At 40.6% G+C, this 27,931-nt stretch overlaps 1 protein-coding gene across 1 annotated transcript in view; it reads right to left on the bottom strand.

Annotated features, from left to right (window-relative positions):
- SLIT3 (slit guidance ligand 3) overlaps nt 1–27,931 on the bottom strand; it is a 413,110-nt gene that overhangs the window by 116,800 nt on the left and 268,379 nt on the right. Inside the window, exons 7-10 of the mRNA XM_069970656.1 lie at nt 24,379–24,450; nt 14,153–14,316; nt 8,071–8,212; nt 360–431 (exon numbers count right to left, since the gene is read on the bottom strand). Coding sequence (XP_069826757.1) covers nt 360–431; nt 8,071–8,212; nt 14,153–14,316; nt 24,379–24,450 — 450 coding nt within the window. The remainder of the gene's footprint in view (nt 1–359; nt 432–8,070; nt 8,213–14,152; nt 14,317–24,378; nt 24,451–27,931) is intronic.

The following is a 27,931-nucleotide window of genomic DNA, read 5'->3' as shown; positions in this document are numbered from 1 at the left end:
TTGGGTATACTTAACATCTGTTAAAGTCTGTATACTGCTTCGCAGTGGCAAACAGTGACATAGAATTAACAGTATAGATACATGCCAACTCCTTCTCCTTTGAAGCTTTGTTATACAACATGTAACAGGTGACACATATAATGCAATATCCAATAAAGTAGCATCCATTGCGATCCAAGGAAAATTTTTGCTTTTTAGGTTTCAACTTGTGCAGCTGTGCCTCACACCAATAACAATAGTATACATAGCTGAGGTAAACAACAGGCACTGCCTGCAGATTTATGGTGGACTTTATACAATACCCTGTAAATAGATCAATCAATATCCTGTCCGATATTCTCACAGTATATTACACTTACATTCTCTTGAGCTTCTTGTACTGAGTAAAAGCTCCAGCTGGAATACTCTTGATAGAATTCTGTTCCAGCCGTCTAAGAACAAAACACAAGTAAAAGACAGAAAAATATTATTTGTACTGTCTGCTTACCATCTCGGTCTGAGATGACCACATATCTGCGTCATACACTTATTATGCAGCTTGAGAATAAAATAAATGGTTATACTAAAATAGTTTGAAGCTTGTTTGTCCAACTTGTTGAACTGGTACTGGAAGATATTGCTGGTCTTCATGAATCAGACCTCTGGATATTGTTCTGTGAGCTTTGCAGAATCACACACATGAATTTAATACAGCCACATCTATTGAAGTTGTTCCACTTGCCTTAACAAATAACACACTGCAAACAAATGGATACGCTGTATGGTTTGTCATTTGTGTACAAAACATAAAGATACATACAATTTAATACATTAAGCTATTCTTGGCCTCTTCACTCCGCTGTCATGAATTACTAAGTGATGCCTGCCAATGGGGGTTTTGTTGTTGGATGAAGAGAAGTTTTACCATAGTAAGTAAGAAAGAAAAGAACAACTGAACAGGAATAAAGGACGAATACCAGATGGTGTGAATTGTAACCACCATAATTTAGCTTATAGAATAATTTGTGACCCACTCCTAATACATCATCTATTGAGTAGAAATCCAAGAAAACAAGTAAAATATGTTTTCTTGGCTGAGACATATTAAAATAAGAAGTTCCAATACATCACATCGACTTATGCTTCTTCCAGGCCCAAAAAGCACCATAGTGTTCAATTGCCAAAACTCTTATTTTTCTCATCTCACATTCTCTTTACTATGATACCTGTCAGGACTGTGCCTTGGTGCTCCTCGGTTTGGGCTGTGCAGCTGAGAAGACACTGAGTTTGGTGTTTCTGTGCAGTGTCCCGAACACTGATGTATCTTAGGTTTGTTCAGCCCCACCCGTCTTGCTTGCTATGCTTTTGGCAGCTTCAGAGTTAACCCTGCTGCTGTGCAGGTGATCTGTGTAGAGGATCAGGGCCCGGTCCAGTCAGCCGCTGGACTGAATCCCTGATCCTTTATTAGTAGTATTCAGCTCCAGCAATCCTAGCTGGCTATTGAGTTATACTCTGCTACAGCTTATACCTCTGCTATCGTCTGTGTATTTCTGACCTTTGTTTGCTGACTTTCCTGTTTGTAGCCTGGCCTGACCTTACCGTCTGACTCTGATTACTCTTTTGGATCTTGATTCTGTACTTTTGCCACCCAGCGTTGAGACCTACGATTGTCTACTCTGGCCCATTGTGTTTGTTTTGTCTTTCACTGTTTTGTGATACACTTTATCAGTGCAGGGACCATCCTTGTGGTTTTCCGCAGCTGCCTAGGGCTGTCAGTGGCAAGAAGGCATGAACAGTGGGCAGGTAGAGAGCAGGGTTCACTGTCCATGTCTTTATTATTTGTTGACATGATTGACAGAGAGAGAGAGGCCGGTATTGGGCCTCTCTGCCTGTCAATCATCCCCTTTGAGCGCGCTGACAGGCAGAGAGTGGTGACTACACACAGGCCGCCCAGATGAGTACCTCCATGCCTCTGCCTGCAGCGTGCTCAGGTAATAAAACTTGTTTTTCTGCCATATAAAGCTGATGCAGCCACGGCCAGTACGTGTCGCGGGCTGCTCAGGAGCCTTATACAGCGTTCCAGGGAACCATATCACCCTAATTGGGCTGATTGGTTTCCTTTCAGTGTCTGAGGAATAATGGTGATAAAATGACAGGAGTTATCAGCCCAGTTGGGCTGATTGGTTCCCTTTAATTCCTTTCTTCAATAGTATTACTCACATTCTTTGCACTCCAATGCACGGCCTTTAACAAAGTCATGTTTTGTCAACATGTCCGCTACTGAATAGTGTCTGCTTATGTTATATACAGTATGGGGGAGATTTATCGAAGGGTGTAAAACTTAGACTGGTGCCAACTGCCCACAGCAACCAATCACAGCTCAGCTTTAGGCTCTGCTGAAAGGAAAGAGGAGCTGTGATTGGTTGCTGTGGGCAGTTTGCACCAGTCTAAATTTTACACCCTTTGATAAATCTCCTCCTATGTGTTTGCAAATTGTATTTATATTACATGTTTGTATTGCCTTAGAAAAAGGTGTGTAATGATCGTGGTCACCAGGAGGGTTCACAATGACCCTAGCCTGGACAGCAAGGAGCGCCCACCATTGTTGGCGCCCTGACCTTATTTGTTTCCTCAGTTTACAATGTCTAAGGATGTTATGCTAGTTCCCAATTTTATCCTTTCTGCACAATCAACCTTTATTTGATAGCAGAATGCACGCTGCTAGATTTACAACAAAATTCCTCTTTGCAGTAATGTGTCAATAAGTTACATCTTATTGTTTAGATACACTATAATGTAGGCAATAAAAATACTATTTAACAAGGTCTGAGCTTCGATGAGAGTAAAGTGAGTAGCTGGAATAGTTGCTGGAATTCACTATTAATGAACATAGTATAAGCATAATAGAGATCAAGTTGTTTAGCTGTGAAAACACTTATTTCTATTCCAAACGCTTAAAGCCATCAAACATGAACGACTCATAATACTCTGAAGAATCCTGTTTCTGGCTTACAACAAGCTGGTTCACCAGTCACTGGTAGCAGCAGAATTCGAAATGAACATGTTCTAGTGACTCAAGACAGACTACGTGCCTTTTCAAGTCAATTTATGTGGATAGCAATCACAAGAGCTTATTTCTACCGACTAATGCAGGACAGAAATTGAATTGTTGTGCTTAGCAACCAACCAGATTGTAGTTGTTTATCTGAAGCAGGTTAGGAAATAAACCCTTTAGCCTAAGCAGACTGCAAACTGATGAATGCCAGAGCAGTCACAAAAATGGTTACGTTTTTAGTTAATACAATCCATGAACATATGTATCTATGTCGTAGGTGAGCCGAACTCTCTATGTAACTAGCATGTGAATAAGAATTTGTGTCTGGTGACTGTAGAGGAGGCCACGGTTGTTATCCTTATCCTTTCATCTGTATCTGACGTAGCAGGCGAGTATGACTTTTTTTCTTGTTTAACAAAATTCCAGTCAGATATATATAAAAAAAATCCTCTGTCCCTGAACTACCCTTTTAAGGATGACATTACAAAGTCTAAGCAAAAATATGGTCATAATCATTAAAGAGGTACTGTCATTAAAAAAAAAAAATTGTTGCACGGACTGGTTGGGATCTCAGTGCTGAGATCTCCGATGATCATTAGTTAAACCAAGCACAGGTGAAGAACACGGCAGTGCACCACAGGTCTATGAACCTCGACTCCTGCATATCAGATTGGTTTGTCATTTGGGGAGTAAAGCACACTGACATGTTTCACCCAACTATAACTAATAATAGGGGTTGGGGGGGGGGTGGACACTTTTTTAGCTTTGGCCGATATGTCAAAAGTAAATATAAATGACAGTAACACTTTAAGATTCAGAATTCATTATACAATGCTCTGAAACATTTGCTGTTTTTTTTTGTGTGGGGGGGGGGTTATAAAACATAAAAGACGGTTGGCAGAAAAAGACCACTTAGTCCATATAGTAAGCCCATATATTATTACCTTTATAATTACCTTAGAATTCATATACAGTATGTTTATAAGGCATGTTTACATTCGGTTACTCTTGGTATTTAAAAACCGCATGTGCTGAAAGACTACACAGATTTAGATCCTTAGGAATACTTTTTATATAGTTCCACCCTTAAATAAAACAAAATAAACATCTTACTGTTACCTTTCCACGCTCCCCAGATGTCCTCCTGTGGTGTCTCAGGGTCCCCCGATGGCCGTAGCTGCCGCCACCACTTCTGAGACTTGGCAATGATAGCCCACTAAGCTAATCACTGGCCATGGTGCTGGCCCATCTCAGTCAATCGATTGTCTGAACAGCCTGTTACTGAAAAGATCAGCTTGCCTCAGAACTGGTGGCGGCAGCATCGGTCAGCAGACCCAAAGACACCGCAGGAGGACATCGGGGGAGCATGTAAAGGTAATAATTAGATGTTTATTATGTTTTCTATAAGGGTGGCACTGTATAAAAAGTTTTTAAGTACCGATTTTAGTACCCCTTTTAGACCATCCGCCCATCTTTGTCGCCCATCTTTAAACCTGTTTTAATTTATAATTTTCGTAGACCTCCAGAACTGGACAGAGTATTTCAGATGTGATGTCACTAGAGCTGTATACAGCTGGATTACAATCTCCCTCTTTCTACTGGTTATATCTATAGCTATACATCTTAACATTTTCCTACCACACTGGTCAGAAATCAACTCCTCTAAATGCTTCTCTTTTGAAGTCACTAACACAGAACTGTCGATATGATAATTTTTTTTTTGTATTGTTCAAATCTTAATGCATGGATATAAAAAAGAGTGAGTTCTTTTACATCATTATGCCTTCCCTACATAGCTTTTTTGTTACTACAATAAATAAAATAGAGACTACCTTCACTACCGCTGCTGTGTTGAGAAGCATGTTCTCTTATGTATGGTAACATTTCTTTCACTTCCTTATACCCTACTAAACAAGTAGAATTTGATGTTACAAATTTAGGCTATGTTCCCACTAAGGTAACAGGCTGTCATTTATCAAGTTTATTGATAATGACGTCAATGATCATGATCATTATTTGCGGCCGTCATTAAATAAACAACTGCCTTTTCCCAATAATAAACGGTTTGTTAACATAGTGGGAACTTAGCCTAGAATTCTTATTTTTTATGTTTCCTTGTCCCAATAAACTATAACAATAGGAACAAGCATGAGACACTTCAGAATTTTTATTTTTAGACTTATCTGTTGACATGGCCATTTTTTCTAGGATTATAGCCTGAACATTATGGGATGAACTCTGTTGGGCAGCGAGCAAGATAAATTAAAGGGTAATGCCCGCAGCAAGGCCATAAATTTCATCCTGCAGCTTCAAATGACATTATAAACCATGAGTCCAAATGCTTGGAGGTTTATCAATGTCACACATCCCATAGCAGATATTACTGGTAGAGAGTTATTGTCGAATTGTAAATGATTATTCCGCAATCTTTATGTATAATAAGGATTTTTCTCTTTCACGGTGCTCAATGGAGGATGTATTCCCCTAATTTTGAAACTATCTTAAGATAAACCAAAATGTTTAAATGCTAAAATATACAGTACAAGATATACTTAAATTTTGAATTAAGGAGTTTTCCAAGCTTCCAATATTATTGGCCTACCCTATGGTCAGTATACAGACAAGGCTGGCACTATTGCTATTCAATGTATAGTGCCATGTAAATAGCAATGAGGTCACACCACTTGAGCTTGAGCTGTTTGGCATGGGTTCTAGAGGTCAATCCCCATGATCTGATATTGATGGTCTATGTGGTCAGATCATAAATCTGTGATCTCAAAAACCCCAAAATAAATTTCATCAATCATGTAAGAAGATAACTTTTTAACTAAATAAAAATAAATATTAATCTGGCACTTCAGCAGCTGCTGTGCACTGCGCATGGAAATGTGCATCGGTCAAGAACTGGTATGGAACTTATGCCAGCTCCCTAACTGTAGTAAGTAAGGTGGGTGCAGACAGCCACATCGCCTTTATGTTAAGACCACCAAGAGAAGGTGTGTAAATTGGCATTTTTTGCACAAACTGGTGGCTTCTGCAAGAATATGCTATTTTTATAAACCAAAAACACAGGCATATAACGTTAATAATTCCCCCTTATGTTTCAACAGTACATTGCTGTAAAACAACAATCCTACAAGTGAACTGCTGCTAATAGTACAGTGATGGTAGAAGGGGCCATGAAGCTTGTATGGGCTGAGCAAAGGGTGTACATAAGAGAGGCAGACCAGAGGCTGCTAGAGTGGAAAAATAATCACCAGGCTCTTCTGGTGCAAAATAGATGTCATGAGAGGAGGTCCATTTCCATCTTTATGAGATCCATTTCAATCCAAACTTAAAGCGACTCTGTACCCACAATCTGACCCCCCCTCCCAAACCACTTGTACCTTCAAATAGCTGCTTTTAATCCAAGATCTGTCCTGGGGTCTGTTCGGCAGGTGATGCAGTTATTGTCCTCAAAAACAACTTTTAAATCTGCAGCCCTGTGCCTAACGGGAGTATCTGTGCCCTAACTTTGCACCACCCCTCCGTTCCTCCTCCCCACCCTCTTCATCATTAGGAATGCCACTGGAACATTTTCTCCATGCTGAACACTGCACAGGTGCTTAACGATCCAGCCCATGTGCTGGGCTGCCACAGGTGGGGAATACGAGGCAATCTGCCTGGAGCATTCCTATTGACGAAGAGGGTGGGGAGGAGCTGCAAGTTTAAAAGTTGTTTTTTAGGACAATAACTGCATTACCTGCCGAACGGACCCCAGGACAGATCTTGGATTAAAAGCAGCTATCTGAAGGTACAAGTGGTTTGGAGGGGGGGGGGGTCAGATTGTGGGTGCAGAGTCGCTTTAGGTTTCCAAGACGGGAACTGTCCAGAGCAGGAAAGGTTTTCTATGGGGATTTGCTACTGCTCTGGACAGTTCCTGTCTCAGACAGAGATGGCAGCAGAGAGCATTGTGTCTTACTGGAAAGAACACACCACTTCCTGCAGGGCATACAGCAGCTTATAAGTATGGGAAGACTTGAGATTTTCAAATAGAAGTACATTACAAATCTATATAACTTTCTGAAATTGTTTGGTTTGAAAGAAAAAGATTTTCGCCAGTGTACCCCTTTAATATAAGGACTTTGACAAAGTTGCTTTAACCCCAATAACATGGCTGCTGTCAAATGAAAAATAAAGACTTTATAAAACACCTGCTAGAATAGCCTTCCCTGGGACCATGCATAAGGCAACTTTCTCCTTGTTCTCATCTGGCACAACAAGCATCTAGCCACTGTCCCATGGCCTAACGAAAAACATGTATGGCATATGGCGAAATTGCATCCAGTTTTGGGGCCTCTTTTTTCTTCATTTTATCTCGGCTATCTTTTATTATAGGAATGGGTTAGCATCCGTTACCCTGCGCGCTACAGGAACAGTTTTGTAGCAATTTTCTTACTTCAAACAACATCTAACGCATAATGGTTTGTCAGTCTTCTCCATAACGCAGATAAATCACAGGCAAGGAAAAAAGTGAAGCATCAGTACTGATAATTCTTGGCTGTCACACGAATAGAGTCTACAAATGAGATGGCCACGCTCTATTAACAATGCCTTTGTGCTCTGCTTGAAAGCTGTCATAAAATGTCCCTTCTGCATTTTTTGGCTGGGAAAATACTTACTGCAAAGGTTACAATATGTAAACTGAAAGTCCTCTTTATCTTTCAATGAATGGATTAAGATAGTAAATACAGAGGTGTGTTTTAGTGACGGGTGCCATACTGAGCGCACATTGTAACCTTTCTGGTCTTATATTGCGACCAGTATCCTGAAATGCACTGTATATGTATTATAGCTGTAGTATATAGTAGTGATTAAAATATCAGTATAAAATGAATCATGACTCAAGAGAACAATAAATGATGTACACAAAGCAACAAAGTGTTCTGTTGTATAGGCTTTGATATTTGTAGAACGGCTATAACAGAGGTGCAGTTGGCTCATGTGTAACTAAGCCATGCCAGAGCTAATGACATTACAATAAAATGATTACTTACATCTCAATAATGCCTTCTGGTAGATTGGCTGGGATTTCAGTAAGTCCTTTCCCTCGACAGTCCACCACATTGTTGCTGCAGGCACAGGCAGATGGGCAGCTCACTGCATTGGCATTACATGATGGAGGCTCATTTTGGGATCCTGTAAAATCACCCGACAATATTAGTAAGAAATAGTTCCTGTCTCTACTGAAAGAGATACACTTCATCTGAGACCAGGAAAAACATCACTATAACACAGAATTATAGTACTGTTATATGTATACTCACTGCTGAGCCTAGCTCTACTATCAGAAGGTGAACAAGCCCCAACCCCTTGAAACATTACAATTCTGAATTCAAAATTTTGGATTGATCAGCTTATATAGGGAAAATTCACTTCAAATAGTCACTTAGGCGGGGTTCACACTATGCTTTTGCAATCCATTTTTTTCCCCATCCGTTTTTGCGTTCGATCCGATGCGTTTGAGTGCATCCATTCTGATCCGTTTTTACATTGACTTCCATTGTTAAAAAAAGGCATCCGTTTTTCTAATGTACACAAAAACATAGTTGACCCAAGTTTTGTGTATGTTAAAAAAATGGATGCATTTTGATCCTTTTTTTATAATAGAAGTCAATGAAAAAATTGATCAAAACAGATGCACACAAATGCATCAGTTTTTCCATTAGTTTTTCCATCCATTTTATGCAAAAAAATAAATAAATTGCAAAAATGTAGTGTGAACCCAGCCTTATACTGCAGATTTTATGCTGTGTAAATCAATATAAATAATCTGAAGTGTACGCGCTACATGTGAATGTATCCTAATGTGTATGAGACTGCAGGGGACACAGGAGCATTCAGTTTAACCTGGTATATTCCCAAATAGGTTTATTATTCTATAATACAGAGGTGTCAGCAGCTCACGCTTTTATCCACAGGATGACACGATGACATTCATAGTTAGAAAGATAAGCCTGTCTTTGTGTTCAGCCTATTTCATGTAATTCACGGTTCCACTGGTAATTTAGGACAAACTGTAAGATCATGCATTACACCCATACATTATCTGGCATGGTTCTTCAATCAAGCAAAACTGCAACGGCCCAGACATAGCCATAAAACCAGATGTCAGTCAGGCTGAGCTGACAAAGCAGTTAACACCAAAATGAACATCATTGAATGCAACTCATTCCGAATTATTCAGCCCTTTGAACACTGAGGGGGAAGCTGTCATGTTGATCAAGAATATCAAGTTTGATATACAGTTTATTAAAGCAAAATCAGTACTTGTAATGTATTAGCTATAATCTTTGCTCAGATGGGGTTTAGGAGTCAAGTGGTTGGTCCTACTCACAAGCATGCATAAAGAGATAGCTGCCAGTCACTGATAAGGACTGCCCACTGGACTCCTAATCTCAGAATGAGTAGAGATTTCAAGCAATAAGTTACAAGTTGTACTGAATTTTACCCCAAACAACCCTTAAACAATCTATTCAGCAATCCCTGCTCCATAACATGATGCTGCTAGACTAGATGGCATTTTCATTATGACGTGTTTCCTTTAACTTTTAGGCTATGTTCACACAACGTAAGAGACCTGCCATTCCGTGACCCTGGCCGGGTCACGGAATGGCCGGTCTCTGCACGGATCATCCCAACCGGAGCTCTGATGCGGGTGCATCAGCGCCCGCCCGCATCAGAGCTTCCCATAGCAGACAGTGAAGCAAGCGGCCGGAGCCGCTAGCTTCACTGTGTGAATTCACTGAATTCCGTCCGCAGAAAACTAACATGTCAGTTTTTTCCGGCGCCGCATGGGATCCCGGCCGGAGCGCATACGATGTGTGTACGCTCCGGCCGGGATCCCACTCAAAATAAAGCTATGTTCCACCCCTGAAAACGTAGTGTGAATGTACGTAGTGTGAACATAGCCTTAAGCAGTTCTTACATTCTTACAGGGAATCTATCAGTTGCATTTCATGCTCCAGACTGCTGACACGGTTAGATAGCTGTTACGTCAATAAGAGACATGGTTCCTTCATATATGTGTCTGTGCTTCCATAACATCAAAATATGCTTTTATTCTCTGGTGCAAAGTATTAAGAAGGCTTTCCCTACTGACTACTGACATGCCTGTCTGGCTTTGCTTAGAAATCAGCTTTCGGCTATGTTCATACAAAGTCAAAAATAGAGAAAAGGCGTCCGATTTTGGTATTTAAAATAACGTCCGTTATTGCACTCAATGGGAAGACTGACGTCCAATACACACAATGCATTGAATAACGGACGTTTTTACAGCAAACGACTAAATAATGAACATGATCATTATTTTCGGACGTCTTTTGCAAACAGCGGACTTTTCTTATTAGTTGTTCACACACAGTTTTTCTTTTTCCATCTTTCTTTCTCCATTTTTACTATTAAACTCAATGGATTTTTCAATTAAGTCACACCCAAAGGGCAATTAGTAATCCCAAACTAGAATAATGTACAAACACCACTAAGGCCAGACAGCTAAATAATGTCCGTTATTTTAGACTTAAAATTATGGACATCATTATAAACAGAGCTGAAAAAACAAAGCTGTCCATCAAATGAGTGATAGGAATGGGAGGAGGAGCAAGGAAGCATTCCAACTTGTAGTACTTAAGGGGCTTGAAAAAGCCTCTTTGGCACTTTGCCCCAGAGAATAAAAGAATTTTTCTACATTATAGGAGCACAGATGAATATATTTAAAAATGTCTTGTCCTAACAGCTATCCAACAGTGTCAGCAGTTTGGAACGTGAATCACAGCTGACAGATTCCCTTTAAGACCTGTAACACCTAGTTTAATAAATTGCCAAGCCAGAAGCAGGGCCTGAAAGGTGGTAGACTCTATTCAGTGTATAAAATAGAACTACACACATGCACATACACTACAATAAAGAGGTGCACATTATATTGTAACCACAAGGCTCTCCATCTTTTATTAGCCGCCTTGTCTCACCTAGGTCTCTTCACACTGCAGTTTCAGAAAGGTGTTTAGATGCATTTAGTCTTAAATGTCAAGAGTCTGATATGCAGATACATTTTCCAAAAGAAGAAAGGAAAAATGAAAATCGCTAGTGGCTGGCTGTGTACATGAAGGGGCAAAGTCTCTTGACAAAAGAAAAAAAAATTACTGAAAGTCCTGTCCCTGTGTTTGAAAAATGTCAAGGATTCCGCTGAGAGCTGGTGTCTGTGTGTTTGAATTTCCATTAGCTCTAACAGATTGTAACCAATGGTCATCCCTCTTTTCATCTGTCAATATTATGTGGACTAGATGCAAACAAGAAAAGAGAGAATCTATTACATATTATTTGTTTTGGTTGGATTTCCAAAGCGAGTTAAAAAGGCTGCATTCAGTAAGTAGAGGAACTTGAGAAACACACATGAATAAATATGGCCTCTGAAATGTGCATTATCACTTCCTAAACTTATGAAATATAGCAGGAGAAGTGCTAAATGTATTTCATGTACAGTCATACATATGCAATTGGTTTCACTGCTGCAGATTGGCGTGGATGGAATAGCAATCATTACAATCGCACTATATTGCCAGACTTTTTGGGTAGACCACAATAAAGACAGATGGATAAAATGACAGGTACAGAAATGTATATTGCTGTACAGTATTTTTTATTAGCTGATCCAAACAGGACTGTAAAACCAAAATTTAGATGACAGCTTGAAAAGAACATTTTGGAATGGGCAAAAAAATAAATTATGTCTGGATGAAACCGAACTTGACGTATGAAGCATCTACAGAAAGTCTAGCAAGGGAAAATGACAGTGGATAAAAAGATTATTTATTGACTGTTTTCATCTATAAGTGGAAATAATTCTGCTAAAACTGGATCTTCAGCACTTGTGCTTGAAAGGGTAGTCTGGGAAAACAAAATAATAAACATGCTATACCCACCTCCAGTCCCCCACAGCTGCTGCATGAATGCTCTTCTGGGTTCTGTGCCGTCCAGATGCCACAGCACCTGCCCGCTCAGCCAATCAGTGACTAAGGCAGAAAACTGATGCAGCCACTGACTGAGCGAGCAGGTCCTGGGGTTAAGACAAAGAAACCGGAAGAAGCAGACACTATTGGAGGACCAGGAGTGTGAGCATGGCAGCTGTAAAGGACCAGGGAGGTGAGTATAGCATACGTATTATTTTAACCCCACCCCCTGCCATGGAGCATATTTTTTATTGCTTTCTTTCTATAGTTGTCTCTCTATTCACCAACTACTGACCAATCTAAAAAATCAAGATGTATCTCTACCAGCAACTCTTCAAGCACTTCAAAAGGGAAGATTGCCAGTGCTATAAACAAAAGTTTATTCATTTTACAATACAGTGGAATTAAAGTGTGTGTGTGTGTGTGTGTGTGCCACAATGAATCCTTTACAACTATCTGTGCCTAGTTAACACAAATGTATTCGTTACTCTAATAAACTCCTAAGCCAATAGAATCCAATGCACTCTATCAGATCAGACAGTACACTAACAGTGTTACAAAAGAACTGTCCAGCATATCCAATAGAACTATTATAACTGTGCATGTGCACACTGCTCAAAGGGACACCCCTAGACTATGGACATGTCTATAGTGTAGAGTCCATCCCCTTAAAGCAAATGTACCATCAGGTACATTCGCTTTAATTGTTTTATATGGATAGAACAGCGCGTGGAAGCCAATGCCGCGGTCCTTTTTTTTTAACCACGTCCCGTTTCCAGCGTACGGCGCTATTATACTCCCAGGCACCGGCTGGGGCTGAGGCACTAGGGGTGAGCCGGCCCCCAGTAGGAGGAAACCCCCGCCCCTCTGTGATGCAGCTCCATTGATTCTAAAGGACTTGCCACTGGGGGGCGCCTCTAGTGCTTCAGCCCGGGCCAGTGCCTGGGAATAAAACTGTGTGGTACACGGGAACCGAGCAGCGGTTCAAAAAAAGGACAGAAGCACTTGCTTCCCCTCGCTTCTATCCATATGAAACACTTAAAACAAATGCACCTTATGGTACATTCACTTTTAGGTCACCATATTGTGGTGGGATGGTACACACTGATAAAATGGTATGCTTTTTCTTCAGCAGTATTGCACGCTATATAATGCATATATCTTGGCATTTACATTTGCCGCTGTACTCTTTATTTTTGCGTCAGTACACTAACAGTGGAAGATTTTTTTCCTTTAAAAATAAAAAAATACAACCGATAATTATAGCAGAAATACAATTAGCTGCAATTTCACAGCATAATAAGACATATTGGAACAAATGAAGAAACCAGCAGCTCTCACTCCTGTACTGTAGTTTAATTAAAATACACCAAGTAGATTTTAAAGATGTCACTTGGCTTTGGCCTGAATGCTAATAGATGGTAATAATGATACTGTCCTTCACTACTCTTTTCTCCATTAATGAAGATGTTTTATTATGCTCCACAACAATTAGGAGCCTATCAATGTTAAGACTAATGCATGTTTTCATAAATGTTATCTTTAAAGTGACCTTCCTAACCCATAGCCATTTTCCCACTGAAATCTACACTTACCAATATGTGGGTACTAAATGTGACCAAAAGTGTACCTATCATTGGGAGTCTGCACTGCAATTTTTGTGGCAGTTTTTCCCATAGTTTTTATGTCGTTTTTTTTAATTCAGTTTTTTTTTAGCCAAAGCCAGAAGCTGATCCAGCAACAATTAGGCTGGGTTTACACTGCGTTTTTTGCAGTCTGTTTTTTCATCTGTTCTTTGCAAAATACGGATGAAAAACAGATGAAAAAAACTGTTGTATTTGTGTGCATCCGTTTTGATCCGTTTTTTCTTTGACTTACATTATAAAAAAACGGATAAAAATATGGATTAAAACGCCTCCATTTTTTCACATACACAAAAATGTGGTTGATCACGTTTTTGTGTACGCTAAAAATAAGGATTTGTTTTGATCAATTTTTCTTTTTAATAAAAGTTGATGGAAAAACTGATCAAAACGGATGCACACAAATGCATGTTTTTTTTTGTCCCTGTCCCTATATACATATGCTATTTATACAAAATCAGTACCAAGAATTCCCATGATATAATTACCAGTGCAAACAAAGTCCTTTTTTTGAACATCTGCTACATTGAAGCCTCTCAGGTGCACAGGAGACATGCAGAAGGTAAACTGGCCAATAGTTCGTCTCTGCCGCAACCAGTCCGACAACCAAGTAAGGTGACAGTCACAGTACAAGTAGTTGGAGTGAAGACGTCTGAAAAACATTGAAGTACAAATAATATGAATACTGTAGTATGTCAATACTTGTTGTGCTTAATATCCATAGATTTTTTTATCCATAAAATATGCCTCAGCCACCGGTATTCAAATGCCGAGCAATCGGACTCGAGCGTGCAATACCTACACAGCATGCCCTGCCCTATAAGAACATATCATACCCTAATTCCTCTAACCTGCTGTTAGTTCTTCTTTAAAAGTATTGCATCTAGTTCATCAGGTGGACCAGTCCCAAAGTATATTGTTTCTGGATACACTTATTATATCATGTGGAAAGCATTACTAAATTAACCACCTTAATGAGAATACAAGAGGGTATTAAAATAACAAAATACACTGTTCTTCTGTTTGCTGAGCTCAAGAAGTCACTCCAGTCCTCCCCACTGCATATGGCATGACATACTTCCCTGATGATGTACTGAACACACTGCAGCCAATCACTGGCCTCAGCCGTAGTCAGGAATCTGCTTGTAGGAGTGATCATTGATCAGTGGAGTGATCAGTGGACTGTGCTTTTCTCCCTCTACCCCCTCCTCTTTACCTTTCCCCTCCCCTAGCTTCTTTTTTGCTTTTTCTTTTTTCACATTTACCATGTTCTGTTCTTTTTGAGATACCGGTTAGATATCTTATTATATGGATATGTTCCCCTAGTGACGACGGGTAGTGTTTTCGGGGAAGGGGTATTCCAGGAAAAATTCACTTTTCCCTTTATCACAAGATAGGGGAAAAATAGCTATAGACTGGTCAGACCCCCGCGATCTCCTACTTTTCCCCTATCCTGTGGGTAGGAGAAAAGTGAATTTTTCTAGGAATACCCCTTAAATGAGTAACAGGCTGGTACAGAAGTAGAGAGGTGTCTGCCCACAAGGGCTTCCAATATACAAGTGAAAAATGACCAAAAATATTCAACATAAGTAATATGGTAATGAAAATCCATATAAAAGAAATCATGATGAACATTATAAGAAGAAAGTGGATGCTATGCCACTGCAGCCTTGTTCACTGAAATAAATACCCTGTTTCCAAACAGCAGTATTACACAGATGCAAAGACAGCAGGACATACTCTATTAACAAAATGGATACCGTGCAGTGTTTCGGATAAATAAAGCTGCTTCAACAATGAAAAAACAGGAAAGCAGATCAATGCAAACTAATTCCTGCCAGTTCTAATCACGGAGACAAGATCGATAGCAGCAAACAACATGAAATGGATTGAGCAGTGACAGACCTGTACTGCTAATTCACAGGAAATGCTCCTGGATCTTGCTGCATCAAGCTTCTTGTAACTAAACAGTGTATAGTATAGGAAGCTCCTGGTTGACCCTATATAGTATGTGATTTACTATTAAACTTAAGGCTGAAACACTTTAGTCATAATAGCATAATAAAAATGTAACTATTGCTTCAATTTACTCCTTGGATCAATATTACAGATGATGATGGAAATGGTTTTAATGCATCTTATAACATAGAAATGTGTCCTCGTCCACTTCATCAGAAGCATGTCCTTACACCCTGCACCCTCCTCCTGCACTGTTTTATCACTCTCAATTCACTGGTAAAACCAGAGGGGCAGAGATGGAGACAAGGATGAATTAGATTCATGTTACAGCTGTGGCCCATAGAGGTCTATGGAGATGGAATTGAGAATGGAGGGGGAAACAGTTGTAGAGAGATAGAGGCACAGACCTACATGATGCTTTTACTTCTATCTCATCCCACGAGCAGGTATAGAGCTACGCTGTTCAGTTCTGATGTGTAAAGTCCTCCATGCTGCTTCTTGATGTGAAAGGGTGGGGGGGACGGGGGACAGAAAGGGGGCAATGCTTTCCTATTATTTCTGTTTACGGTGTATAGGAGATATTATTGCAACTAAACTCTAGTCACTGTGTAGCTAAGTTCAGGGATACAGACATTTAGAGTCTGAAGAAGAGGCCTGAAGAGGGGAAAAACGGCTGATAAATACAGGATACAAATCATACAAAGGCCATGTGTGCCGATGCTAGCTTATTCTAAATCAGGGGTCCCCAAACTATGGCCTGCGGGCCACATGCGGCCCCCTGAGGCCATTTATCCGGCCCCTGCCTCATCACAGCAGCCTTAGACTGAGAGACAGCAAAGAGAAGCCTCCTCTTCCCCGGACAGGTCACTGCAGCCTGGCACCATCATCCACCCCCCTACAGCATCTCCCAGCCAACAAATGCTGACGACTCGTGTCAGACTGAAAATAACAGCCAGTGACTGTGGAAGTGCCCACCCTTCATCCAAAGTAAATTTGATTTTGTTTTGTGACTAAAATCTAGGGATTGTTATAGGTTTTATGTAGAAAAAAAACAGCAAGTTTGTGAAGAAGGAAGAAGAAAAGAAGAAGGAAGGATCGAAGAGAGGGAGGAAGGAAGGAAGCAAGTGAAAAAGGAAGGAAAGAAGGGAGTGAGGAAGCAAGAAATGAAAGGAAAGGAAGAAAAGAATTTTACAGCAATGAATTGGTCAGTTCCTTTTCTCCTCTACAAGCAACCTATTTCTGCAAGCTGGAGAAGTAGCCATTGACCTATACACTGATGGATGTGATCTGACTAAAAGTTTTTTTCTGCTTTTCTCCCCCCTAAAACAAGCAAAAATGGCAAATGTCATCGGTTTCCCAAACAGGAAATAACAATTGTACTTTGCTGGAAGTCACAGAACCATGGACCTGTGTTAAAAGGGGATATGAGAACCTTATATAAGAAAACACATTTTCAGCTTGGTATGGCCCTTATACACTGTGCAATTATTGATATGATTAACTTTCAGTAAGTTTCAATAATCAATCACAACAATGAGTGGTCAGTGTGTATAAGGAAGATCAAACATAAAACTATCATTTATTGTTCACCTTCATTGATCTTGCTGCCATGTTCCAAACTGTTCCATTTACAATGAAAGTCATTGCTAGACAATAGGGATGCTCCTGGTCCATTAGTGAGGATCATCATGTGGAAATGATCATCAGAAATGACTTTTCACATCTACCATCATTTGTCAGAGGTATAAAAAAAAGTCGTTCAGGGAACAGAGGCCTAAAACGTGTCAATAACTAAAAATGGAACCAGCTTCACATGGAAAAAAGTTATTATTTTGCTCACAAATAGAACAAAATCCTTGTAGCAATTTAACTTTTTTTTTTTTTTTAAAGTAAACTTCCTTAACCCCTTAATGACCCAACCTGTTTGGGCCTTGAGGACACATCTTTTTAGTATTTTGTTTTCTTTCCCTCCCTTAACCTTCTAAGAGCCATAACTTTTTTTCTATTTACAGAGCCATATGAGGGCTTGTTTTTTGTGGGTTCAGTTGTTCTTTATAGTGATTTTTCTGTTTATTTTACCATATTTGGCAGAACTGAAAAGATACTAGTTTTGGGAGGAAAGGAAAAATAAAAAATAACATTGTGCATTGTAAGTTATAGTAAAACTAATGTGTCAAGACAATTACCCAATTTACATATAAAACTTTTTTTAAAATTAAAATGCTTAAAATTGCCCTATTCTGAACGCTATATCTTTACTTCTCTGTTTACGGGGCTATATGAGAGTTTTCTTTTGTGCCACTTGTGTGTCATGTGAGCAGGGCCGGGACAAAGAGTAGGCAGGGGTAGGCGATGGCCTAGGGCGCCAAACGTCAGGGGGCGCCATCTGGATGGGTAAGTAAGTTATTTACCCATCCATCCTACCCCCCGCTCGCCCCCCTGCCTGTCTGCCGGCCCGCCCTGCACTGTAACTGTTACATACAGCAGCAGGAATAGAGTGTCCAGGAGGTGTAAAGGACCTTTGATGACATCATGCCCATGTGACCAGTGTGGGAGGAGCTATCTTCCTTTGCTAGGCTCTATGAGGCAGCTAGTTTCCTAGGCTGTTTATGAGGCAGTGAGGGCAGTGTATAAGATCAGCAGGAGGTAAGCCACACTGAGGGCACTGGTCAGCAGGGGGAGGGGGGGGGGATGTGCATAGATATGAGATGTTCTGCAGGAGTGTGTGTGTGTGCATAGATATGAGATGTTCTGCAGGGGTGTGTGTGTGCATAGATATGAGATGTTCTGCAGGGGTGTGTGTGTGTGCATAGATATGAGATGTTCTGCAGGGGTGTGTGTGTGCATAGATATGAGATGTTCTGCAGGGGTGTGTGGGTGCATAAATATGAGATGTTCTGCAGGGGTGTGTGGGTGCATAAATATGAGATGTTCTGTAGGGGTGTGTGGGTGCGAGATATGAGATGTTCTGCAGGTCAGGGGTGTGTGGGTGCGAGATATGAGATGTTCTGCAGGTCAGGGGTGTGTGGGTGCGAGATATGAGATGTTCTGCAGGTCAGGGGTGTGTGGTTGCATAGATATGAGATGTTCTGCAGGTCAGGGGTGTGTGGGTGCATAGATGTGAGATGTTCTGCAGGTCAGGGGTGTGTGGGTGCATAGATGTGAGATGTTCTGCAGGTCAGGGGTGTGTGGGTGCATAGATGTGAGATGTTCTGCAGGTCAGGGGTGTGTGGGTGCATAGATGTGAGATGTTCTGCAGGTCAGGGGTGTGTGGGTGCATAGATGTGAGATGTTCTGCAGGTCAGGGGTGTGTGGGTGCATAGATGTGAGATGTTCTGCAGGTCAGGGGTGTGTGGGTGCATAGATGTGAGATGTTCTGCAGGTCAGGGGTGTGTGGGTGCATAGATGTGAGATGTTCTGCAGGTCAGGGGTGTGTGGGTGCATAGATGTGAGATGTTCTGCAGGTCAGGGGTGTGTGGGTGCATAGATATGAGATGTTCTGCAGGTCAGGGGTGTGTGGGTGCATAGATATGAGATGTTCTGCAGGTCAGGGGTGTGTGGGTGCATAGATGTGAGATGTTCTGCAGGTCAGGGGTGTGTGGGTGCATAGATGTGAGATGTTCTGCAGGTCAGGGGTGTGTGGGTGCATAGATGTGAGATGTTCTGCAGGTCAGGGGTGTGTGGGTGCATAGATGTGAGATGTTCTGCAGGTCAGGGGTGTGTGGGTGGACTGTTATGTGATGCTCTGCAGGGTCAGGGGTGTGTGGGTGCATAGATATGAGATGTTCTGCAGGTCAGGGGTGTGTGGGTGCATAGATATGAGATGTTCTGCAGGTCAGGGGTGTGTGGGTGGACTGTTATGTGATGCTCTGCAGGGTCAGGGGTGTGTGGGTGCACTGTTATGCGATGGGGAGAGCGGCCTCTTGTGACCGCAGGTAACTCTGCCATGGCCCAGGTGAGTATAAGTGGGGGGTTTTTTGTCTGTTTTGGAGAATTACTGTTATATGGGAAGGGTTAGGGAGCACACAGGGGTCTATATATAACTGGAGGAGCACACAGGGGTCTATATATAACTGGAAGAGCACACAGGGGTCTATATATAACTGGAAGAGCACACAGGGGTCTATATATAACTGGAGGAGCACATAGGGGGTCTATGTATAACTGGGGGCAGCACACAGGGGGTCTATGTATAACTGGGGGCAGCACACAGGGGATTTATATATATAACTGGGGGAGCACACGGGGTCTATATACTTCTGGGAGAGCACACAGGGGTTCTATATACTTCTGGGGAGCACACGGGGTCTATATACTTCTGGGAGAGCACACAGGGGTTCTATATACTTCTGGGGAGCACACAGGGGGTCTATATACTTCTGGGAGAGCACACAGGGGTTCTATATACTTCTGGGGAGCACACGGGGTCTATATACTTCTGGGAGAGCACACAGGGGTTCTATATACTTCTGGGGAGCACACAGGGGGTCTATATACTTCTGGGGGAGCACACAGGAGATCTATATATTTCTGGGGGAGCACACAGCAGTCTATACTATATTGGGGCAGCACAGAGGGGCTTTACTACAATACTGGGGCACAGGGACACCTTAAAACTATGGGGGCACAGAGGAGTGTAACTACTATATAGGGGTACAGAGGGGGCTAACTACTGTATGTGTTGGAGCCTAAAATGTTTCTCTGACAGATTCTGGAGAGAAGATTCACAGCCAGAAGACGACTTCTAGGTGGCCCAGGCTGGATGGAGGGAAAAAGAAAAGGTGACAGATCGGAGAAGACGGCCCATGTGAGTCACTGGATGTAACTGCACAGTTATAGGGTTGTAGTGATAGGGGTCATGGTGTGGCGGTATTACGGAATGGTATCATTGGGGATATCTTTCTGTTCTGTTCAGTGCAGTTTTCATGTAATATGTAATCACTGTATGGTGGAAATAGTGTTATAAGGTAACTACTGTATGTATTGGGGCTCTTAATACAGTGTGGGGGCAAATTCAGTACATTATACTGTGCGAGGAGAACCAATTCTAATGTGTGTGTGTGTGTGGGGGGGGGGGGGGGGGGGGCGCCATTTGCCTTCTCTGCCTAGGGCACCAAAACTCCTTGTCCCGGCCCTGCATGTGAGGGAGTTTTTATTAATTTTTTTTTAACGAGTCCCAATTGTACTATTTTCACTCACTTTTAGCAGCCATCACTCACCATCTATGAAATGAGCTTGCTTTATATAACAATAGATGCTGCATGATGTTCATTTTCGTCCCATGCACCAAAGCACAGGCAGTCGTCAGGAAAATAAACATAATAGTTTGTTAATGTGTTAAAAGGATTTTCCTGACAAAATGTATTGATGGCTTTTCCTCAGGATAGGTCATCAACATCAGATTTTGGGAATGCCAACACCTCTTCATGGCCACTGATCAGCTACATGCTAGAAAAGCAGTGAAACAGAGCAGCTCTGTACATTGTGTAGTGGCCATGCTGGGTTACTGCAGATCAGTTTCCATTGAAGTGAAAGAGTGCTGAGCTGCAGTTACCCAGAATGGCCACTACATTATGTATGGAGCTGTCTGCTTCCAGCTCTGTTTCAGTAAGTATGCCTGCATCACAGGTCTAGCACAGAGTGCTTAGATCGTTAGGAATGTCAGGTGTTAGCACCCCAACAATCTGATATTTATGCCCTAGCCTGACAATAGGCCATCAACAAAATTTGCCCAAAAAACCTCTTTAACCAATTCCAATTCCAAAAATTTTATTACATGCAAAGGAATTTCCATTTTTTTTGTAAGTAAAAGCCCCTTCTTGGTTTCTCTTTTTTTCTTATACATTTTTTTTTTTTTTGCATTAGTGCATTGAACACTGTAGTTTTATGTACACCAATATAATGTATTCATGCACATAACATGGATGTGCAAGGGTACAGCCAAGGTTAGCTGTTTCAGTAATACAGCAGTGTTCATAATTTTGACAAAGCTCATATTAAATTTTACAGGAAATTACATTTTTAAGATTCAGAGATAACCGTTATTGCTTCAATCTCAATGACATTTATTTAGACTGGTATAAGAATGGCTTGGTGTAAATGTGTATCCTTGAATTCGATGGCAATGCTTTCCTTTAAAAAACCCATGCATGCCTTCCTGCTTTTGTTTTCTCCTTTAATTACCGCAAAGCAGGATTAGTCATTGAAAGTCTCAAGGGAACTATCTCCAAAAGCCGTCTTCAAAATTAAACTAAAGGAAGAATGGCAGCAGACACTCAGTACTGGAAAGGGACAGCTGTGATTGATGGATGCAAGGTGACTGGATGAATATTGCTGAACATTAATGAGAACAAAGGAAAAATCCTTCTACTTAATCACGGAGATTCATTCTGACTACAATTAATGTCCCACAAGAAAGAGGAACATGGAGGTAAATATGGAAGAATACAAATCACCTGCAAGGAACAAGAAAGTATATTTATGAGTGAAATGATCAACCACAAGAGGTGATCCCAAAGAACCGTTTACATTGGCCTATGAATGGGAATATTCTGTTACTGGAAATGATGCCTATTATTCTAGATTACAGCCGAAGGTGTGTGAATGATACAAGGCACTTGTCCTCACAGGGTAAGTATGGTTGGTATGTATTTATAGGAAATTAGATATTCTTTATTTTATAAACATCATGAAGTAAAAGAGTTAGAAATAAATGCAAAAAAAGGCATTATTACTGCTACATGGGAAGACCCACTGTAAATCAGTATGATAGAAACAAAGAATTTTCTAGTCCTCTGCCCACAAGAGATTACAATCTATGAGTTAAAAAATGGCCATATTTTACATCTGAAAAAATTACCAAAATGTCTGAAGAAATGTCTGAAATTTTGCTTAAAGGGGTTGTCCGGCCACGTCATCAGCTGCTCAGCCGCGATTGGCTGAGCACAGTTATGCTCAGCCAATCGCGGCTGAGCTTCGGATGACGCTGCAGAGGGCGGCCAGCACTCGGGAAGATCCGCTGGCCTCCCGAAGAAGACGTCACTGCTGAGGATCGGAGACCGTGGTCGGCACGTGACAGGTAATGTATAGCGCACCACACTTCCGGGTACACGGGTGGGGGTGGTGGGACACGGGGAAGGGGGCCATTCACAGACATAACATACATTACAAAGTTGTATAACTTTGTAATGTGTGTTATTCTGTGAATAATTTTTTTCGCCGGACAACCCCTTTAAGAAAAAAACTTAAGTTCTTTGAGCTGTAACAAACAGCCCCAAAAACATAAAGGGGTACTCCAGTGAAAAAAAGAATTAACTATTGTCAGAAACTTAGACAGATATGTAAATTACTTCTATTTAAAAAACTTCAAGTCTTCCAGTACTCTTCAGCTGCTGTATTTTCTGCAGGAAGTAAGGTATTCTTTTTTGTATGAAGTAGCCCTTTAATGAGGTATTTTTGAGGTATTGTTTTAATCAACAGACTGCATGTCAGGAACTGTCTAGAGAAGGAGAAGTTTTCTATAAGGAATTGCTTTTGCCTTGGACAGTTCCTCCCATTGACAGAGGTGGCAGCAGAGAGCAGGCAATGTCTGATGGACATACAACAGCTGATAAGTACTGGAAGGGTTAAGCTTTTTTTTATTGAAATAATTTATAACTCTGTATAACTTTTTTAAACCAGCTGATTGAACCTTTTGTTCCCCTAAGAATGCCCCTTTAGGCTAGTTCACACTACGTAAGTTTTCGGCCGTATCGCGCTCCGTGAATAAACGGCCAGAGATTTACATAGTTTGCATACAATGGAAAGTATAGGATCTACGGCTGCACAGTTCTCACTACGTAAGAACTTACGCCCTGTAAAAAATGAACCAGACCATTGTTTCGGGACATTGTTGCGGTCCCGTATGGAGTGGTGATTTCTTCATTTTTACACTTTGATTTGCCGATCCAAAAGGTTCTGTGGGGTGTCCGCAGCTAGCCGAAGATATCCAAGTAAAAGACCGCTGTCAGATCGCTACATACGCTGCTCGGGAAGCGTACGTAGATTACGGGCGTAAGTTCGCGGACCGTACATAGCCGGCCGCAACTTGCGTAAATCTCGGCCGGAGTTTTACACGTATATGTCCGGCCGCGAAAAATATGCGGCCAGACATATACGTAGTGTGAACATAGCCTTAATGTGCACATAGCTGGACTTCAAGTGTGTACCCAGTTTAGTGATAGATTATCCAATACAATGCATATGACTGTGTTTTGTGTCACCTTCAGGGCCTCAGGGGAAATGGTTTACATTCAGCTCTTATTTTAAGCGAATGTACCATCAGATTGCTTAAATAAAGTTTTTTAAACTACCTCATCAGCACTACCAAGCTAGTTCCACCATTGCCCTTTATTATCTTTGCTGCCGCCAGCATATGGTCATTTTTGAAAATATGCTAATTAGCTAGTCTTGTGCACTGGGGGCGTGGTTTACAGACATCAATAATAATTAAGGCAGTAAATGATGGGAGGATAAATAAGTGCACTGGTTGTGCTGGGCCCGCCTCCAGTAGCTAATTAGCATATATGCAAAAATGGAGATATCTTAAGAATCGGGCGGCGGTATGGATAATGAAGGGCACTGAGTGCTATTGTGCTGAGTAATCACAAGTTATTTTACCAAAACATTTTACAGGAATAAAAGAGACATTATCAATTTTAGACACTATTATGATATTACTAAAACAATAAAAAAAAATATAAAAAAGAATACTTACAACGTACGAATCTTGGGCATATGGTTGAAGCTTGTGAGCGGGATTCGTGTGATGTTGTTATTGTTGAGTGTACTGAAAAAAAGAAAAAAAAAATCAAAATTATTTACATATCCTTGTTTTTCTAAAATGAATAATTATGTGCTCAGCAACAACATGACTCATGAGTTAATAAATGTGTTCTATCACAGCAGAGGGCACGCAGAGTAACAAATATTCAAGGAACAATTTATGAATTGTCATGGGAGCCATTTTCATACAAAACAGCCACTTTCACACCTCAAGACTGGCACAGCTTTCATAAACCACTAGTCAGGAGGAAGCACAATTTTCATAACCTAGCTAAATAGTAGTATGCCTGTTTGGTATGTATGTATTGCACTGTTAGGCCTTAAAGTACCCAGTTATATATGAGAAAATGAGCATGTTACTAACATAGGAAACTGAATGTAGTGGAAAAATAAGTATTCTATATACAGAAAAAAAGACAAATTTGGTCAGCTCTCCTAAAACACCATTCACACTAGGCAGGAGCACGTTGCTTTTAAGTATTCTATATGTTGTTAGTAAATCAGTTCAATGAAACTGCAGGGGTAAAGGTGCTATACTTGAAATACAGATAAATAAACTTCGGTATTATTCTATATGTAGCCAAATAACCATAGAGAATAACAACCAATGTAAGGCTATGGTCACACTTTTTTTTCCAGTAAAAAACGGGCACATTGCAGTAAAGTCAGGGTCTATTCTTTACTGCAGGGACGGCATTGCATTGAAGTCAACGCAATGACGTCTGCTGTGTTCACACATCATTATGTTAACGCCCATTCTTTAGAACGGGCGTTAAAATAATGTACCTGCATATTATTTCCGGATGCTGTTTAATGAACAATGTCTGGAAATAACAGCTGTTTACACAATGTAAAGTCAGCCAGCGGCAGCCGCACATTAAATTGAAGTGAATGGTTAGTTGATTTGCTGGCATACCTGACGGTCAATGCTAAAAAGAGAATGTTCCTGCAGCTGATACAGAAGTATCGGCTGCAGGAACGTCCTGAATGCAGCCCGTCGGCCGGCAGTTTAACAGCGTCCGTTGCTATGCAATGGACGCTGTAAACCAAGTGTGAACATAGCCTAAAAGTAATAATGTAAATGTTATGGAACGTGCGCACAAAATGGGCCGTCGCTTTGTGCACCTTTGTTTGTCCTCCCTCACCTGCGTGTTACCTGTTATGGTTTTTAAAATTTTTGCACTACAATAAAGCTAGAAGAGAAGATCGGGTGAGTGCCGCTGATCTATTCATCTTGTATACCTGAATAACATGTTTCAGGCTATGTTCACACAGTTAAATAAAACCAAAATAGTGCTGTTATTCTGAGAGGAAATAATACAATGTGTAAACAGGTGGAAAAAAAACAGCAGTTTTTTTAATCATATGGTAAATAATGTGAATGTTAATTATTTTAATGGCTGTAATAAATTCCCCTTTTCCATACTGCCTGGCAATTTCTCATTGATTTTATGTACATTAAATATATGGCCCTATTTTACCTTAATTTTACTTTGTGTGATCATAGCTTAGAGTGTATTTGCATGCACTGGAAATGTAGTTATATAAAAAAAAAGACAAAATGTAAAAAGATCTTCACTCCCACAATGACAGTCAGCAAAATACAATTGTCTACTGGCAGCAATGTAATTGGAAGACAAGGCATATGCATTATATTTCCTGCGCTTGTACCAGCATTATTCACAATAGTGACAATTGTTGTAATGTCAGCATGTAATTCGGCAACTCAAGATCTCGCTCATTATGTTAATTCTCTATCGAGTTTTCTTGTAAAGTTTTTTCGCTAAAATTGTTCAAAATAAGTTATGTTGTTTATTCTTATCATTGCAACAAGGGTTCCACATCTCTAAAGAATGGCATGGTATATAGGATCTGAACACTTGTACCTTCTTTGTGTATACCTTGATCAGTCATACAATCAAATCTCAAAGGGGTTATCCAGTGCTCTAAAAACATGGCCACTTTCTTTCAGAGACAACACGATTCTTGTCTCCAGTTCAGGTGTGGTTTGCAATTACGCTCCATTCACTTCAATGGAACTGAGCAGCAAAACCTGCCCAAGCTGGAGACAAGAGTGGGGCTGTCTCTGGAAGAAAGTGGCCATGTTTTTGTAGCGCTTGATAACCCCTTTAAGTGTTGTGAAATATGTTAACAATATAGCAGAATGATATTATTCACCCCATATATACCCATCACATATTATTTATCAACCTGCAATTACATCGACAGTACAGTATATCTATAGCAAGTGCTGCGGTAGTTTTTACATACACATAGCTATAAAGGAGTTTGCACTAAACTGCTCAGTTTCTCATTGGAAATGTACAGGATGGAACAGCAGGAATCATGGACCATCTGTGATCACGCTTATTGTCTCTTCAAAGTGAAGAACCCCTTTAAGGCTGGTTTACACAGATTACAAGATATGAACATTGACAGCCGTTCTAGCATCTGTAACAATAGGTGTCCATTTTAATGAGCAAATTGAAAGAAAGGATAGTTCATGCATAAAATATTACAAATGATTGGCCATATAAGCAAGAATGATTTTTTTTTTTTTTTAAATCTCCATCCCTGGGTGTAAATGAGAGAACAATCCAACTAGTTGCTGACTTCTTGGCTTGGCGTATTCTGATATTATAGTGTTTTGCAGTGCTCTGCTAAATAAATGCTTATCAACTAAGTAAAATGAGGTCACATTTTTCTTTTACATGTTTTTCTATCATCTATTTTAGGTATTTTGTGTTCCTGCCAACAGTAATAAAAAAACACCTTAAATTGTTTCTGAAATAATTCAAATTACCCTCCTTTCCTAAATATGGCTTTCATATCACAGATAATATTTCAATGACAGCATTTGCCATGAAAAAATTTGTAAAACCTGACTTCACAAATGCTATTATGTACATATAGTAATCTAGTATACATATTTGATACAGTATATATACACTATAGCTCTATAAATCTTCATTATAGCTATATATACACCAGCCAGACCAGTGCTCTTAGAGGCCGTATTACAAAGCATGATTTTGAGGAGGAAGCGAGCGCCGACCTGTCAGGTCATCGCTCGCTTCCTGTGCTATTACACACAGAGACAACGAGCGGGAGGAGCAAGGGGGGGGGTGCACGGGGAGCAGCGGGAGGGGCTGCCCTTTTTAGTCAATGGACATGTCTGCTGGTTGTGGTCTGTTAACATGAGCTACTACACCAAGCGATTATCGGCCAGAACAGCCTGTGATCGACCAAGTACAGACGATTATCATTTAGTGTAATAGCGCCCTAACAAGCTGTCAACAATTGGAAATAAAGAGCCATTATATCAGGAGAAAAAGGCAAGTTTGCTAAATTGATGTATTTGTGAAAACATTTAACTTGACAAGCCCTTCTAGTATAACTATATTAGCTGAGATGGGAATACCCCTTTAAATAACAACTAAATACATAAATAATTCTGTAAGTTGTTTGGAGACAGGTCTCCTCTA

The sequence above is a fragment of the Dendropsophus ebraccatus genome, chromosome 1 (assembly GCF_027789765.1).
Source record: "Dendropsophus ebraccatus isolate aDenEbr1 chromosome 1, aDenEbr1.pat, whole genome shotgun sequence".
Lineage (NCBI taxonomy): Eukaryota > Metazoa > Chordata > Amphibia > Anura > Hylidae > Dendropsophus > Dendropsophus ebraccatus.
Note: the sequence above shows the minus strand (reverse complement) of the source record. Positions and strands in the feature narration are given on the sequence as shown.